This window comes from Limulus polyphemus, unplaced genomic scaffold, assembly GCF_000517525.1.
Source record: "Limulus polyphemus unplaced genomic scaffold, Limulus_polyphemus-2.1.2 Scaffold1567, whole genome shotgun sequence".
Lineage (NCBI taxonomy): Eukaryota > Metazoa > Arthropoda > Merostomata > Xiphosura > Limulidae > Limulus > Limulus polyphemus.
The window spans coordinates 193,102-212,635 of NW_013667177.1; the positions used below are offsets into that span (position 1 = coordinate 193,102).

The 19,534-nt window shown below is 31.1% G+C and overlaps 1 protein-coding gene across 4 annotated transcripts in view; it reads right to left on the minus strand.

Annotated features, from left to right (window-relative positions):
* LOC106464130 (glucose transporter type 1-like) overlaps positions 1 to 19,534 on the minus strand; it is a 77,132-nt gene that overhangs the window by 28,898 nt on the left and 28,700 nt on the right. For all 4 annotated transcript variants that reach the window (XR_002611657.1, XR_002611656.1, XM_022391812.1 and 1 more), the window contains exons 5-13: positions 17,919 to 18,043; positions 17,291 to 17,359; positions 15,217 to 15,318; positions 11,696 to 11,803; positions 11,098 to 11,186; positions 10,466 to 10,564; positions 8,603 to 8,815; positions 6,210 to 6,285; positions 1,997 to 2,124 (exon numbers count right to left, since the gene is read on the minus strand). Coding sequence is in view for 2 of the 4 variants with exons in the window: in XM_022391812.1 (XP_022247520.1) it covers positions 1,997 to 2,124; positions 6,210 to 6,285; positions 8,603 to 8,815; positions 10,466 to 10,564; positions 11,098 to 11,186; positions 11,696 to 11,803; positions 15,217 to 15,318; positions 17,291 to 17,359; positions 17,919 to 18,043 (1,009 nt within the window). In the remaining 2 variants the exon portion in view is untranslated. The remainder of the gene's footprint in view (positions 1 to 1,996; positions 2,125 to 6,209; positions 6,286 to 8,602; positions 8,816 to 10,465; positions 10,565 to 11,097; positions 11,187 to 11,695; positions 11,804 to 15,216; positions 15,319 to 17,290; positions 17,360 to 17,918; positions 18,044 to 19,534) is intronic.

The following is a 19,534-nucleotide window of genomic DNA, read 5'->3' on the forward strand; positions in this document are numbered from 1 at the left end:
CAAACTTCATTTGTGTAATCTCTAAAACCTCCTAAATACATTTCAAATGTTTGTTTTCAGTAAAACTATATTTTTCCTGTTATTTTCTGTACCCTAACTCTATACAAGGCTGGTGAATTTAACTGACCTCGTAACCCCCCTAAAAAAAGTAAAATAAATCTAAATTACTATCTTTTTCTTTCTAGAATGACTTCATATTTAGTGTGAAACTACATTCGTTTGTCTTAAGTAGCTTTAAACTTGTAACAGTATACATCTGTTTATAATTACATTTTATTGTTTCATTGACCTTTTGATTGTACTTTGAACAATGTCTAACTACTATCCTCACCATTATAAGTTGTAAATCACTCGAGGAATGTGCAGCTCACATTATGCTATCAAATTACATTACCCACGAGCCACTATGAACTGCTCGCATGTGTGCCTCATGAAACATTTTTATTATATTATTATTTATTTATTTTACCTAATCTAATCTTAACTAACTTAAAAAGGTTCCTATTTTCCAGTTAATTACTTTTATAATAATAAATAAATAATAAACATGAAAAACAAGAACTAAAGTACTTACCCAATCTTCTTTTTTCTTGCTGTCGATGACACTTAAACCTCTTTTTTTTATACTAATAGTAGTAATGCACTAAATAATTTATATTTAATTGAATAATGCACCAAAGAACATAGACTAATAACATGCAAAAAGTAGACAGTTTCTCCTAACTCTCACTTCTGACTTTCTAACTATGCAATAAGAGTGGTTACAAATTCATCCAAGTTAGTAATTAACTTTCCCACGGGAATAAATCTTGTACTGTGAGTGAAATTGACGATATTGTGTTCAAAATATAACATTATACAATACGTCATTTGATAGATGAAAACATTGACTTTCTATTGGTTATAGGTAATTTATATAATGAAACGTATGAGAGAACTATCAATGAATTCTGAAAGAGAGGATGTGACAGGAGGGATCTGATTTTCTATTTGATAGCTCTGTAACCAAATTGAAGGCTATAAAAATTATGGTTTGTCTGAGCAAGGACAATTTTATAGTGAGCAATTTATGTTTAATTTTGTAGTTTCTGGAGGGTGTGTAGATAACATAGAGATGAGAAGATACCTACAGAAAATGTGTCATGTGTGTTACACTAGGTGAAATTTTTAAATATTGTCTTATAAAATTAAGAACTTAAAACTTACATACAATTAAACTATGGATTACTAGCTGAAATTTTATGCTAGACTAATTGGTATGACATAAACAAAAAGTAGTTTAATAAAATTTTGAATGTAAGACACTAAAACCTTGTGTCATGCACAGTAAAGTATACCCATGGTGATAGGGTTAAAGTAAATCTCTGATCTCATAAATTGCAAAATTGAGATTACAAGATTTATTAACCAATGCACAATTAGCACATTTTAAGACTAAGACCACAGCAATTGAGGATTCCCTCTTGTTAAGTTTTAAATTCAGTGTTAACCTTTAAAAACATGCGAGAGCAAGCAAATTTCCTAATAATGTAAGAAATTTACTAATAATTTTTTTGCATGCCTTAACTTAGCATGAATGAAAAAACAAACAAAAGTAACAAAACATTGTTTACAGTCTCTTAGTTAATTGCACATTTCTTATACAATGAATTCAATGTGAATCAACAAATAATAATCCCAGGGTCATACTGATCATTAATGGCATCCTGTGCGAGGTATAAATTCTGCAACCCTTCTAAAAAAATCAAATGAATTCTTGCCTTCAAAGATGCAAACTGGCACCCCCTATGGGTTGGCACTATGTGTGGGTGCACTGCTCACACTACCTTTGGTACAGCCCTGAATAATTTAATAGTTACCCCATAAGGGTGTTTTTTTTTCAGCCTTATAATTAATTTTTAAAACTGAAACCAAACAATTACAGTGACTAATCTATATCAAAATATTTCTCATAATATGCATAGCTTTAAGAGAAACACGAGTGCTAAGAACATACCTGCATATGAGGAAATACCAACCCAACGACAAAGTTGGCTAACCAGTTGACTAACACAGCTATGCTCATAGCTGCTGGTCTTGGGCCTTGGGAAAAAAGTTCTGCAGTGATCATCCATGGAATGGATCCTAGAAGGAAAAAATATTTAATAAACCCTAAGTGGTATGCAATAAGGAAGGGTTCTGATTGCATGATATATATAACTTAGAAACTAGCTAAGTAAGCCTCTTACAAACTGAATTGCTTGTTACGTTTTAAATATGACTCTGTTGAAGTACATAATTTTATACAAAATTCATGCTTTTAAGCTAATGATTATCAATTTTCACTTATACAGTCTCAAGGCTGCTAACTCTAGGGAATCTGTTTGAGTGAGTTTCAAAAAGGTAAAATTTTTAGCTCACACTAAAGCGTTGTGAGCACTTAAGATGGTTGCCTTCTAGAGAGTTCTGGAGATATGCTTGCCCCCAAATAGTTTATTCAATGAAGAAAAATAGTGCAGTACGGTGGATTTCCTGGATCAATGTGATGCTGAATTTGACTTGGATTCATCCAGTCAACCACCTACAATACATTATAGAAAGCTGCTAATTATGAAAGTTATAATTTTTCTGTATTGAAAATGTACTTCCGATAGATACTTACATTCGCTCATATAATTAGCTATTCTAGTTCAGTGCTGCCCTCTATATGCAAAAAACATTTTCACGCATAATACAAGCCTTTTGCCTCCCCTTCATTGGAAATGACTCATTCCAATGAGTCTCTCATGCAACAACCCTCCACCAAAGAGAGTACCACACACTCTCGTTACTCATGTGACTCCCTCTATTCAATTTTACCAAATTATCACTTCGAGTTTTGGCAGAAAATGGAAGCACCAATTTTCAGTGGGGAGGAAGGGTGGGAAGTGTGAAAGGTGGTAAGTATAGGAAAATTATAACTTCTGTTATGGTACATTGCCTGTTCTCACATAATTAGCTAAATTCCACATTAAATAGGTGGAGGGACTGGTATGAGAGAAGAAAATAAGCATCCTTCAAAAGTGTCCGAAAGACATACCTTGAGACTAGAGAGTTAGATTCGAAGATCTGATGTGGGAGACCACACTACTTCTGAACCAGGTATACTCTTTGCCCATCTGAGAAAAGTGTCATATATATATGGGCAGAAAACAGAGGAGCACATCCAATTGGTGTGGGAAAAAACAATGGAAGTGCCCCCCAGGTGTAGAGTGGCTAGGATGCAACAGACCATACTCAGCAAGTCAACTACATCCAAAACCCATGGTGCTGGGAACCAACATCCACGTGGGGGTAGGATGAGGATCATACCATCTTCACCTCAAATTCAAGAGACCAGAGGGGATCTCAAACCCTCCTGACTCCAGAACAGGGCATATGTTAAGAATGGAAAATGATATACAGAGTCAGGAACTCAACATCCAGAATCAAAAAGATGTCTACTATAGAGAAATTGACTCCCTCAACATAGAAACTGACCAGAACCAACCCAGGTGCAATAATGTCCTTGAAATAAGATACATCACGGGAGAGCAGAAGGGAAAGAACCATAACAATCCAAAGTACCTCCACCATGACTCACAACACAGATGGAGTACGGCTGAGGGAGGAAGATAAGACATCCATAATACATGAGTGAGGACTTATGTTGATTGGTTCTACTCTAAATCCAAAACCTGGCCAGTGAGAACCAACATCCACATGGGGGTAGGATGAGGGATCCCAATCGAAGGGGTGAACTGCAATTTGACGTCTCACTCCTTTGGTTTACATATGCTTTATAGTGGAGGATATCACATCATCTACACCAGCAGAACACCACTGTCTTCTCTTCACTGAATGGTATTTCTGTATGGAAAGTTTATGCCATTAAATCATTCAGGAGGATGCCTCCACAGTTCACCACCCCAGTGGCTTAAAACTGGAAAGTAGTAAGGACTCCCAAACTCCACTAGAAAAAAAGGGGGGATGAAACGTGGTGTAGAGGCCAGAGGAACGCCAACACCTGAGATAGTGCAATGGGTGACCATAAAACCTTAAATTTAAAAGCAGACCATATGGATTTATTCAATACAAGGCATGGCAGGGATGGGATGGGCAGCTATCCCATTCTGCTTTACTCATGTAGTCCATGGGTGGTATGGTCTGGGTCGGGCATATTTATGAAGCAATTTCATCTTGAAGATAACCTGCAAGTGAACACCTCATCTCAACAGTGTGTATTGCATGGCCATAGAACATATTAAACTTGTTGACATGGCTGAACAGTGCAGATTTTAAAGGTTAAAGAACACCTGATCATGCAACACTCGCCACAGAGTGGGATCCACACAATGGGAATTATGATGAAAATGGAAATAAGGCCCCTGATAATTTTTAAAAAGAATAAACATAATTTACCCAGACCACTGATGTTAACAGGCTAATAGGAGAAGGAAATAAGTCTTAAGGGAAAGGTGAAACAAAATGCATGTGGAAAGTGGTTCAAACGGAGGCAAAATGAGGCAATGAAGGACAACATTAACATCACAGTTCAGAAGGGCAGCCCACCACGGAGGATGACGAATCCAGAAGAAACAGATTAACAGGGAGAATGTAGGAGAAGTAAAAACCTTTTGGTATTGGGAAAAATAGTAGGTGTGTGATAAAGCTGCTCGATAACCAGAAATTGAGGAGACAGAGGATCCCAATCGAAACGCAAAATAAGAAATTCCACAATACGAGGAACAGTGGGCCAATCAGCCAAAACCCACTAGCCCAGAGACCAACAGCAGAAAAATGTTCCATTTATGCTGATAAACTTCCATGGAGGAAGGGCATATGGAACAAGCCAGAAATGAAGCTACATGTTGGGACAATCCCAATCTCCTCGCCAAGGACTGGATAAAAAAACCAATAATGAAGATGGAAGACAGAAAGAGCAGGATGAAGCAACAATGATTGAGGTTGCCAAAGAAGGAAGGGAGACAGAGAAAGAGGTAGTGTAGGGGTAAGTTGGAGCTGGGTAAGTCGTGGAAACCACGGCTGAGCTGGCCAATAAGGAGCAATCCGAGTGGTATGGATGATCAAAATCACCTGGTGAAGGAGTCGAATGGGAGGATAAACATATGCATATTCTTTGCAGCTGAAGTGTCATTTATTCTATTTTGTTTTGTTACTTGTCTTTACTTTGTATTAAATGCACAACATAATGTTGCATTTTGGTTCTTAAGTATTTGTTTTATAAGGATGTAGTTTCTTTTCCTGTTGAATTTTCTCATTTCCTAACCTTTTGGTTAGTTTACTTTACTAAGGTCTTAATTACAAAAGTTATGTAGCATTTCATTTGAATTTGGTTCAAGATAACTTTGAGATTTTTTTTTATTGCTCATTTCTGATTGCTTCTTCCTTTTCATGATTTATAAGTAATCACATTTGATTAGTATTTTTTTTTTATTTAAACTTACGTGATAATTGTGAGTTATTATTCACTTGCCTTAACAAGCATATATTTTATACCAATGAACCTAACTTCAATTAAAAAAATATACCAAAATTTCTCATATTACAAACTCAACAAATACTAGATGATTTAGCATACGTGAGAGATACCCATATCAAGTGAAAGGGGTGAATACAAAAAAATGATTTAATCTGATAATAGTACAAACACATAAGCACAACAATAACTGATTTAAGAGCTTTAAACAACTGTTCCTCATAATATCTTTTAATGAGGATTGTTTCATGATTTTAGTTTTAATACTAAATTCCAGTTTCTAATTATTTAGATTCATAAACTTGTTATTTACACAAAATGTAATATTTCTAAACTTCATAAACATATGTGTATAGGTTTTAATGAAAATGTTAACTAATCTTATTTGAAAAAATACTCATAATAAAATTGGCTACAGGTTTTAATAATAACTACAATTAATTCATATGAAACTTTTATACTTCTTCTGTAGCATTCAGACAACTGAAGTATTTTATAACAGCATTTTTTACTCTCTTTGTTTTGATATGGAATAATAAAAGATACAGATTAATTATTAATGCTTTGAAACTATAAAAAAGTAAACTGTTCTATCCATTACTAAAAGTGGAAATGTATAGTAGATCATCTGGAAATTCTGTACGGCATAATTTTATTCATTAAATATACTCTTATCACACAATTCTATACGTTTGCTTGTAAGCTTTCTTACCTGGACCAATAGCAAAGAATACCACGTAACCTAGTGTGCTGACAACACTTAGATAAGTCACCCAGGAGTACATAAACTAGATTAAGGATACAGAAAACATGACATATCACTCACAGATAATTCTATTTAATATTAGTAATTTTTTTTTAGAAACTGAATATATTTTAGATATGAAGAACCTTCATATACATTACAGGATTCCATTTACTCAATGCAAATAGTTTTGAAAAACGTTACTGAAATGGATCCACTGACAGATTAATGTTATAATTCTGATTTAAATTGATGACTGAATGGAATATAGTTCTTTCATCACATACTAAAACACAATATTTTAAAATATTAATAGGTTCAACATTAAACATTCTGTTCACATTCTGAAAAATGTACAATTTTATACACTTGGCTTCAGATGTTATTCTTATACAAACAGCAAATTACAGATCAAATGAGGCTCCACCCACCTATACTGATGATAGGTGAACTGATAAACAACAAACGAGCTCCTAATGTAGGAATTTTGTCTTTGAATTGAAATAAGTATATAAAACTTATGGTTTAAGCACAACAGGATAAAAGCTAGCAGTAACAAATACTAAATTTCTTTTTTCAGCCTTAAACTGTGAACCCCATAAAAACAAGTAAGCCTTTTTGCCACATCACACTTTTTCATTTGAGAAGTGTAGTTTACTGATTTAACTTTTAATCAGTAAGAAAGATATGGAAAGCATTTCAATGAAGGAAATATCATTTACTATATTAAATGCCTGATGTGTGCATATATATATATATAACTATATTTAACTGTGAATTTGATGCGCATTGTTTAAGTATCATGAAAAGAACTAAATTCAAGATTTGTGTTTGAAAATTACAAAAATATCATCCATATGTCTGAGATACAACAAATTAAGTTTTTTTAAAATATTAATTAAACTATTTCTTCTCACAATAATAAATGTCTTACAGTGTTTTGTGTGGGAGGAAGTTGTTTCAAATAGGTTCATCAGTATGGCAGTGTAATATATATAGTGAACAATGTTCATGATTTGGTCATTTGATGTTGAAAATTTCAGTTTATTTCCAGTTTAAATGTTTATCATTTTGAGTTTTAATGTGTCTTTAATTAATAACTGAAGTGATTAGTTATTTAAGATTTAAACTTACTTGGTTGATTATTGATCTAGAATTAATCTTAGATATCAATAGAATTTAGAATGAAGTACCTTTTATTTTCCCCTAAACCAATGTTTAATATTCCAAGTCTTAGACAACTAATCCAATCATTGATTCATTAAGGAGTCAGGCTGGCACATTAAAACCACCAAAACAACAAAAATTTAAATTTCATAATAAATAAACTTATTTGAATAACAACATGAAAAATATCAAGCAAATTATTTACTATACATTCCACATTAATGGTGATAAGCCTACTAAAACCACCTCATCCTCCAACATGAAATGCCACAAGACACTGCTACGTTTTCACACTAAGTGATTGCCTAATTAAAGAAATTAAATTGTTGTCGTATTGCAGATATTTTGAAGATGGTTAAAACACAACTTCTGTGTTCAGCTATTTACACAATACTTACACAAATAAGCATCAAATTTACAGCTGAACAAAATGACTCTTGTGACCCTTTCAAATTTCTTGTCACCATAAATCCACCTTTATAGCACTTTAGTAGTCTAATAATACTTAGTTTAAAAAACATTCTAATTAGTGTTCTTGTACATCAAGCATTTAATATCATAAGCAATTTCAAGATTTTCACTTTGGATTTGAAAGTATGACATGTTTTCTTTAATGAAACCTATATCACCAACTGAAAATACTGCAAAAAGTTGGACAAATTCTATACCCTTCAAGTAAAACAGATGATGAAATGAAATGTTCTATGATATCTTTTTTTGAGTCACAATTTGAGACTGAAATTGTGCTTAGCTACAACCGAATCACAAAACAAAGTAAGGATTACCACAAAATGATGTTTTGATTTCTAGAGTTGAATAAAACACTGCACATAGTTCTATGTGACTACGAAGATAAACATTTTAAGAAAAACATATTCACAAAGAATACTTGATAATTTGATTTTCAGCATTAACTACAAACACAACATTCTGTATCTGGTCAACTATAAAAAAAACAAAAATAATTTTACCTTAATATTATAAAATGTTTTTAATGAATACTTAATTTTTCAACAGAAGTTTCAGAAAGATGTCAGGTACAAGTGAGTGAATCATCCATTTTTATGACAAAAGTATGATAAGTTTAACAACACACAACATAACTTCAAGTTCTATATAAAAGGCAAACAAGACATAAGCAAACTTTTACATATGAAGATATATATGACCATAAGAAATTTGTCAATGTTTACCTTTACAAGTAAAGAAATGGTAATAAAGATACTGAAGATGAACATGCCACCAAGCCCATACAAATGCAATGTTCGCCTTCCTGCCCGGTCCATCAGTGGAATGGAAACCAGAGTCATAATTACCATCACACACCCCACACCAATGGTTGCATACTTCGATGTTTCTTCTGAGAGACCTGCTGCCACAAAAAGGCCCGTGGAATAATAAAACACCTACAAAGAGTTTTGTCAATGTATAAAAAAAAATTACAGTTAAAGAGATAGTTAGCAATTTGCAAAGCCTACGATTAAATATTACTGTTTTACTACATTAAACATTTAAAGTATCACCTCTTAGTAATTTTACAGTATACTTAAATGAAAACACATTAACCTTATCTCTTTCTAAATATCCCTTGGTGGGTCAGAGGTAAGTTGAAAACTTACAATGCAATAATCCAGGGTTCAATTCCCCATAGTGGACAGAGTGCAGATAGCTTTGCATTGAAAAAAATTTAAAATTTTTTTTACATGTGTGTGCCAACATATATAGATATACACGTTTTTGTATGCTATGTTTCTTAATTTAAAAGTTTGTATTGTTGTTTGACCAGAAGGAGATTTGATGTCACATGATGATCACATAACTTAATGTCTGGAATTTTCTAGAGGCTAGAATAGAAAATTATTAAATCAATTGGTAATTTCACTGACTCTGAAGTAGTGAGTTATTACTTTCTTGAGGTTTTTAGTCAGTTGAGGGCTATAACTGTTAAACTTCTGTTTCAACAAAATAATAAGAGATATGCCATACAATTTGTAGAGCAAGAGAATTAGCAAGTAAGTGAAACTGTGGTATTAACTTCTACTGTGAACTTAAGCCTATCAGGGAATATTAATTAAACTAACTCAGTCAAAAAAATAAATAAAATTTTTTCAGCATCATTAAGTGTATCTCTCAGCAGTCTTCTTTCTACCAAATAACCCATAGATTAATAGAAACCATCTTACCAATATATATATGTTTAGTCACTCCATGGAGCTTTTAGCATTAAGTAATGATGACAACATATCTTGGAACTTCATGACATATGAAGAAAATGAGACTGTATAAAATCATCAGAATGAGTGACTGAGCTAGTTTATCATTAAGTGTATCTCTCAGCATTCTTCTTTCTACCAAATAACCCATAGATTAATAGAAACCATCTTACCAATATATATATATATGTTTAGTCACTCCATGGAGCTTTTAGCATTAAGTAATGATGACAACATATCTTGGAACTTCATGACATATGAAGAAAATGAGACTGTATAAAATCATCAGAATGAGTGACTGAGCTAGTTTATCATTCAGTGAGCTATTCAGTTAGTTAGTGAAACTGTTACTGTGTTATTGATTGTTTATTGGTTGCATTAGTTTGAAATTGTGTCATAATTGCAAATGGAAACCTAAACGCAAATTTTTATTTGTGAGTTAGGTGCATCTTTAGATACTTATGTTGTGAGGCTTATCAGGGAATGTAACCTGTAGAACATTTTTAAAGAAATAAATAATTTATAATCATTATATGGACTAGTTGGACCTTGCATTATTTTTACCAAGTAAACAAAAAGAACCTGCCTGGTGGTACAGGCATGTTACAACAATGTAAACAAAATTTATGCTAAACAGAAAATCATTTAATAACAAGATAAAACTAAAAGATTATTTCCAACATGTTACAATCATTTAATAACAAGAAAACATGTTGTGTAAATACTATTAAGTCTTTTGATAAGAAAATACAACTAAAAGATTACTTCCTACATGGTACAACGATTTAATAACAATAAATCATCATGTATAAGTATAACTAATCCACGGAAAAAAATACTTACAGCATTTATTCCTGAAAGCTGTTGTGAAAGTTGCATGATTATACCTATTATTAATGGAAGCTGTAACCTCTTATTCTTTATTAATTCCATCATTGTTATCTGAATAGAACAAAAAAGTGAAAAAATCTTCAACATTTTTGAAGTGATAATAAGTAAGAGAAGTAAAAACATACACTATTCTAAGTATATTGGTAGATAAAGTTTATTATAGTACCCCAAATAAATCACTACCCATAACTTAAAATGACAAAAAATCGTCCATGTGAATCTGAACAGAAAAATTACTTTTAATAAACAAAAAGAAATGTATAAGTTGATTACAAATGGATGGTTCAAAAAGCTTCATCTATCCATAGTACATGCAGACAACATTATGAACTGTTAGGGTTTTGTGAAGTTCAAAAGTACTACTCATTATACCATTAAAAAGGAGTCATTACACACCACCTGAATATCTTTTAAGCAATTCTGGAAATAAAAAAGGTTTTATATTTTCTTTCATTATCTTAAAATCTTGAGAAAACAGAATCAAGACACTTCATTCAACTTTTTAGAAGCTCTCAAAACTCTATACCAATTCAGATATCTTAAATTAACAATTAACATACACACTACACAAGTTATGGACATACCTTAACTTCATGTTGACTGGCTCTTTCTTCTGCTTTCATTTCTTCTATATCTTTTTCAATGTTGCTTGAATTTCTCAAACGTTTTAGGCCTGTAGAAAAATTCAAATGAGCCCAGTATGTTTAAAAATTTAGAAAAATAATTATAACTTTTACTGTGTTATTTCATCAAGATAAGAGTACCAACAGGGTATTCAAAACTTAACACCAATACCAGTTCTTATTCCCCTCACATTATATCAATTTAACATCCTTTTAACAGACTCTTAGGTTATAATGTGTAAAAATACATCAGTCTAGTTTTCTTCAAACTTTAATAGCCTCGATCAAGTTCCTTCAGAATGTAAAAGCATAAAATTGTTTAGCTAATTCTTAGCACAGTAATTAGACATACAAACATAAATTACATATAATTCTTATATGAAGCATACATTCACACCATATTTGGTATCTAGAAACATGAGAAGATATACATTTTCAATAAACAGCAGCAACCATTAATTGGTTCATTTATATGCAATATCACCTTAGAAATTCATAAATAAGTTTATTTTCTTAAATAAGACATTCTTAAAATTTTAAATTTCATGTAGATACATGCCTTCTCTTGCATGAAATTCCTGTTGTTTTGAAATGAGCAAGAATCGAGGACTCTCTGGACACAAAGGTAACAAACACAGCTGCAGAACTGCTGGTATGATTGCTATAGCTGTAAAGAAATATTTAACTTACTCATATTTGTAAAACAGATACAATGTATAAAGTCGGCAAAGTTTCCTTAAGGTGAATATTCTGTTGTATTACATTATATGTCAAAGGTTTTTATTAAAAGAAGATTAGGCCACCTTTTAATCCTATAAAAATCATACTTAATTCCTTTTCATTATTAGTAATCTTGTTATCATACTGCCAGAGATTAAAAGAAGAAGTGGGGCAAAATTGCTATGAATTAATCACATTGTTTTGTATGTTACTGTATGCAAAATATTTTTCTCCATTCAAAAATATTTAAAGAAGGTAAGGATGTTCAAATATTATAACTATCTTCAGTTTCAAAATAAATTCTAATTTTACAATATTTTTTTTTTAAAATTGATCAAATAGTTAAAATAAAAGTTTATCTCTGAAAAAATATTTTTTTTCATCAATTCTGAAAAAGTAATTTATAAAATACAATGGTTTACTTGATAAGAAATGTGAAATGAAAACAAGTGGGAACCTTGATTAACAACAAAGAACCTAAGTTTTACAAGATTCCTTAACCCATAATCTAAAGAAACCTAAACCAATTACCTCCAAGAAATTATAAATAATTAAGTTTATTTCCAAAGAAATAAGATAAGTTAAAATTTGTATAATAAGTGGGAAGCGATAATAATTTTATTCATAAGGCAAGATAACACATTCCTATTATTCATAAGATAAAAATAGATGAATCCTATTTTATACAGAACCCACATTAATAAGTGATCTTAGTCATTAGAATGAAGAACTACATCATACTGACCTACAGCATGTTCCAATACACTTGACATCATTCACAACCAAATATTTAAAGATTTTTCACATATATCTGGATCAGCCACTTGTGTTAGAGTTGGCAAAGTCTCATGTACAAATAGTCCAAGTGATCATACACCAATTGACAATTTTAATACTCAGAAAAACATTATATTCATGCTCTAAAAATAATTTTCAGTTGAAAGTGGTTTGAATGCTGATAAATGTTTAAGTTTAAAGACAAAATAATAACATTCAAAACATTAAATAATTTTAATCTTCTTTGTGCTTGAAGCTAAATTGGTTCTACCAAAAGGTGGTTCCATATTTGCATGAATACACGTGCATTACCAGAGATACAATATACAAAGGTACATTAACTTTACTATTAAAAAAAAACAGAAAAATATTAACCATACTTAGAAGTTAAAGTAACCTTTCATTTCTAAATAATTTAACTAGTATCTTATCACTGACACAAGATAGTTTAATGTTCTCATAATTAAAAAATAGAAAAAAATAATGCTAAAGCAAAAGTTAAAGAATATAAACTATATTAATGAGAATTAAAATAACTCAAACATTTTTCAAGAGATAAGATAATTTCTTTTACCTATTGTATTATGTAAGACACAAGATAACCAACTTATTTCTGTTACCCAGAGATAAGGTAACTCAATTCTGTTATCCAACAAACAGTGTAATTAAATTCTATTATTCAAGCCAAAAAACAACCCAATCCTGTTATCCTGGAACAAAGTATCTCAACTGTACATGTACTGTTCAAAAGGTAACTCAATCCTATCACCCAGTAGAGAAGTTAACTCAATTTTATTACCCAAAAAATGGGATAGCTCAATCCAAGTATTCAAGAGAGAGAGAGAGTATAAGTCAACCCTATAATCGCAGATTATGCAACTCAATCTTCTTTACCATATGATAATTCATTTTTATTATCCCATCAATACAGTAACTAAACTTATTACCTAAAGTATGATGTTAAACTTCACCTGAATGCTAAGTTAAGTTGACTAACAACTAGAAGTTATGTAACATTTACCTAGTTTAAGATTTTCTTTATTAAGAGATAAGTTATGGAAATAATTAAGGAAACAGACAAGTGATACATAAACAATGAGTTAATGGCAACTAAATAGTGAATGATTAATGGTACAAAAGATTATCACAGAAAACAAAAAAATAAACCAAAAAGTTGTACAATGTATTTAATATATGAATCATCTGCTTTATAGATAGCATTAAAAGTTGACATACAGTTTATCAAAACGAAGTTATGAAAAATTGTTCCAAATGTCTTGTGATCTCAATGATTGTGTAGTTACCCAGAAACTATTTTTGAGGAAAGATAACCAAATAAAAAACTTTAAATGGGTATGAGATCACAAACAGTTGAATGAGCATTTTATAGCTGGAGATGTTTACTGTTTATAAACGGATCAAGTTTGAATTGTTTGGCAAAAATCAGTGAGAGTTTTTGATAATGGAAAAGAGAACAGTATTATAGCCAGTGCAACATCTAGAGTGAAGCATGGTTGAGGCTCATTACAAGTTTGTGGCTACATTGTAGCCAAAGATGTTAATGATATACACAGATTCTGATCTACAATGCCATTCTCTCAGGAACATGACTAGTTTATCAGACAGGTATCCATCTTGCAGCAAGGACAGTAACCCCAATCATAAAACAAGTGTAGTTAAATGATATCTTGATTGTAAAGAAACCAGTGGAACCCTCACAACTGTAGCTTGACCTTCACAAAATCTAATTTGAAATTTTGGGACTGTATAGGCTTATGCAAAAATTGAGAAGGTCAAAATAAGACCATACAACTTAGCTGAATTGTTGGAGCTAATATTTCATGCTGATGTATATCTCGCTGTTCTCAAGACACTATTCACACCTATATGTACAGCAAGGTCATTGGCAAAATCTGTATTTCATTATTGTCTATTTCTTAAAAAACATATCTTGAGATACTTAACAGAACTTTGGAGAGCTTTAGTTTTCTACTTCAACCACTACCAATATTAACAGTGCCATTTCAAATAACCTCTTTAGAGTCTTACATACAGCTCCTTGGCATTTCAGTCCTTGGAGCCATGACTGGTTTTACACTATTACTTCAGGGCATATTATAACTGCCCATACATAATTTTATAGGCCTCATACTGGTGTATTATTTTTCAACTAATCACAATGTAAGCTAACAATATGTCAATGTACTCAATTGCAGCTAATTTTCACAGAATAAAGGGGTGGCATTCCTATATTATTTGCCTTTTATACCTTCATGTATCTACAATTATTTCCAAAACTGCTATCAACTTCTAACTAAAATCAAAAGTTAACCTTTACATAAGGCCAAAGGCTGTATTAGTTTCTTTTACTTAAAAATAAGATAGCGTGTACCTTGTGACAGAAATAAAGTGTTTACTACTTTGTCTCTAAATTTAAAGACAAATTTTACCCAAGAAATAATTGGTTAACTTAATCGTTTAAGAAAATAACTGAAAGTTTACTTTCAACATATACAGTATAATAATTTATTTGCAATATATAGTATAATAATGTATATAACTAAGCTTAAAGATAATCTTTACCTAAGAGATAAGGCCACCCTTGTGCTGTGCCCAGAAGAAAATTAATTCCAAAAACTTGGGACAACAAAAGCCCAACTGTCACAGCAAGCTGATTTACTGTGCCTGTTAAACATAATAAAAAGAACAATAAATTAACTAACTTTTTTTTTAAAAATAACTTTACAATTTTAGTAAAGCGGGGAAGGTAAAAAAGTTAGGTATAAAGCAAGGTAAAAAACAAAGAAAAATATATTAATAAAATGAAAAAAGACTTTCAAAAATTTATTATATAATAGTATACGATACTAAAATTAATAAGAATAATAAAAAAAAAAGAACAGTGACCAATACAATAAAACAACCTTGTATGTTACACCTAGTCTGTAGAATCTTCCATGATGAAAAAGTTTTATTTATTACATTATTACGAGTAAAATATTTGTGCTACATGTTTAAGACAGGCCTCGACAAATCCTGGGCACCAGGTCACCATGGTGACTAAACATTTCATCATGGCACCTAGTATTTTCTCCCATTTTATTCCTGTGTAGGGCTATGCTAAATAGAACTTGAATCTGGAACAGTTTCAGACTCTTGAAAGTCCGGAACTATTTTAGCATTCTTTGAGTCCTAAGTCAAATTTTATTTCTAGGATCTTTTAGTATCAAAACTATTTTATAATAAATTTTTGAAAGTCTTTTTCATTTTATTCAGCACTTCTTCATTTTTTTTCAGGAATGAAGCACTGCAATTGCACAACACATTACTAATTTCGTGCCACTTTGTTTTTCTTCTTTCTCTCAAGCATAAGTAACCACTATCAGTTCTAAAACCTTCTTTACTGTTAAAACTTCTGTACTCGAGAATGATTGCACCAGTGATTGAAACATCGTACTTGTTCTAAAAACAGATCTTTCGTGCTGTAAAAGCTCAACTTGTAATAAAATAACACTTAATCAGCAAGTAAACTCAAAACAAAACTATTAATTTTTGTTTGCTTGTTATTGCAATATTTCATATAGCAGAATTTTCATAATTGGTTTAACATGTACACAAGACTCAGGAGCCAGGTGTGCCTAACCTAACTTCACTACTGTTTGTACTGGGAAATGGAGGATATGTATATTTATTTACTTTCACAGCAATGAGTGCATGCTAACAATCACATGATATCAACAACCACTTGATAGTATTGCCTGAACTAACTGCCTTTGGTCCCATCTGAGTCTAAACACGCACACTGATTAGTTGAAATGTGCATATCAATCCATGCGAATGTATAGAATATCAATCTATGGCTGAACAGAAAAAAGAAAAAAAAAGGAAATAAATATGAATTATGAAAATATGGAATATGTCATGAGGAATATTTGCATAAGATTAGGAATGTCTGGGGAAATAACGATCAAAAACATATAAATATCTGCTTGGATACTTGTCAATTGTGAGATTGTTTGATTTTATTAATAAAGCTTTTCTGATTTTTCTTCTGTTAATGTCAGGTTCATGTTTTAGTATTGTGACATTCTGTACAGAAAAACTGTTTCCTTTTGTTCATATGTTCATGGACTTAGGTTTTTGCTGTTCTTTTAACCTGATCCTCAAGTTATGTCCTGTTTCATTTATGTAAAAGGCTGAGCAACTGTTATACTTTTTTTTTGTAAATGTTTCTTGTTGGAGTGGGTTTATTATATAATTTTCTTAACATGTGTTTAATTTTCATTCCAGGGGTGAAAATGAATCTAGGCATTTTGCTAAGATTATACTTATGTGCTAGTCTTTTGGAAATTTTTGATAGAGGTATGTTAATATTTTCTATATATTGGATAGTGCAAGCTATTAGGTTTCCTTTGTTTTGTGGATTGTTTTTTAAGTTTTTTGTGTTTGTTAAGTGTCTCTTGTCTGTGTTTTTTAAATTTCTTAGTAGTTTCCATAACTACTTTAGTTGGGAGCTGGTTTATGTTAATAAAACATTAAGGTAAGTGTGCAACTTCTTCATCAATGTATGCTAAGTTTAGGAAGTTTGTTAAAGAAAAATTATTCAAATTATAGCAAACACAAATAAATATTAAAGTACAAACCTAACTGCTCTTACCTAATCCTCCACGTATAGAGACAGGTGATATTTCTGATAAGTACATTGGCACGAGAGCGGTATTTAAACCTATAAAACAACAAAAAAAAAGTGTTAATATGTCTATGTAACTCTTAAACATATGATTCAATATAAAGAACGATGCATATGAAGCTAACATTTCACGTTTATTTATTTCTTAGAATTTAGGGAAATATTAAGATTAGGTAGAGAAACTATTTATCAAATGTGAATTACCTTTATTCCTGGGAAGGACTAAAATATACTAGCAAGTGTACTAGATGATAAAGGTTTTGAAAACTGTGATGTTAAGAGACATATACTGATGTATTAAAACATAATGGATGTTGCTTTTTATGTTTACACCTAGATTTTCTTTTCTTTTTCAAAAACAGGTCCACTTCACTCAGCTGAGTACCTCTACTTTTTTTTTTGAGAATTTCATCCCCTGGGTGGCCCTTTATCAGTTCTTATAAAAAATCTAAAAGTTAATACACAGACAAACTGGACTATAATTTATAAAGCACAAATTTTAGCCCAACTTTCTAGAAGCCATAAAAAATTTGTGTTGTTATAATTTAAAAACTGTTTTACAAAAAGATTATTTTACAGTTAGGAATCAACTTACCACAGTTAAAACCTATAATAAGGCGACCAATGATGAGCATCTCAATACTACGGGACACTTTGCTGAGGCCCATTAAAGCACCTCCTAATATTGCAAATATATTGTTAAGAAGAAGACCACCTTTCCTGTTTAAAAAAAACAAAGTATGTTTATGGACTCACCATTTTCCAACTTTAATATATATATTAGTACTAGTTATGATAATTTCAACACATGACAGAAAAGTTATATTGTAATAATACCTCTTCATCTTGAAGAAATTTAAGTTTCAACTAACATCAAGACCAAAAAATAATAAATGTGCATTAGATTTATTGTGCATTCTGTGAGATATATAATACTTTTATGTGCCCTTCCCACCACTATATAAGTCTGTCTTTCTAAAAATACCTCTGACAAACTACCAGTATGATGCATTTTACATTTGCCTTTGTCAGAGGTATTTTTAGAAAGACAGACTTATATAGTGGTGGGAAGGGCACATAAAAGTATTATATATCTCACAGAATGCTCTACCACTCTCTATGGAGGAATGCAATGAAAAAAAATGGCCACCACTACTGCAATACTACATAAACTCAGCTGAAGTTTCTACTCCAACAGCCACCATAAGGCTGATATGAAGAGCCGTTTTTTGAGCTATACCAACTTCCTACTTTGACCCATGACCTATCAACTTTGGCCAGTAAGATATTTTTGCATGCAATGACTGTTTATTAATTAATCACGTGAAACACAGTGGAAGGACATTAAGAGCTGTTGGGTGTTGAAAGCAAGAAACAGAAAGCACTCCTACCACCAGTACTTTGGCCACTACCTCTTCCTACAGTGTGTCTGATCATCGCACAGTGTATACCATGTTTTAAATATATTGAGTTCTTAAAGTTTCTACAAAACTTTTGTTGAGGTAATAATAATAATAATGAATACCATAATTATATGTTATGTAATAAATAAATTGTGTGAAAGTTACGATTTTTGTGTTATTTATCATAGCATCCACCCACACATTTTTTTTTAAGTTCATAACCCAAACAAAGGATGGGTACCTCAGCTTGTAAATAATAAAAGACAATTAGGAGATAACACGTATGAATTTATTAGGAAATTAAACCTTAAAGAATATTTTTATGATGCTTCATATAAAGGTTGATTCCTATTAAAAGTAAAATTAGATTTTGACCCTATAAAAGGGATAGCATTATATTATAACATTTTATTAAAAAGGCAATCTAAAAATGTATATAAGTTATTGAAAAAAAACCAAAAAATATTTTTCTAAGGAAGGTATTTTTACTTCTGAAAGAAAGAGTTGTGGTTTATATACTTTAGCTTATATTAAAACTACAAAAACAATAAAGATATTTAGTTTTACTTAATTGCAATTCTAGAAATGTAATACATCTTTTAGAATGTGTAAATTGTGGTGAAACATATAATTTAAGATTAAGGATGAATTTAAATGAATTCTGTGTTAGATCTAAAAAAAAGCCCAATATATTCAACAAACATTTTAATGAATGTATTTTGAGCAACTTTAAAATTCTGAAAGAAACATATTTTTATGTGCTTCCTTTCTGGGCATGTAACATAAAACTTAAGAGGTTAAAGTTTAA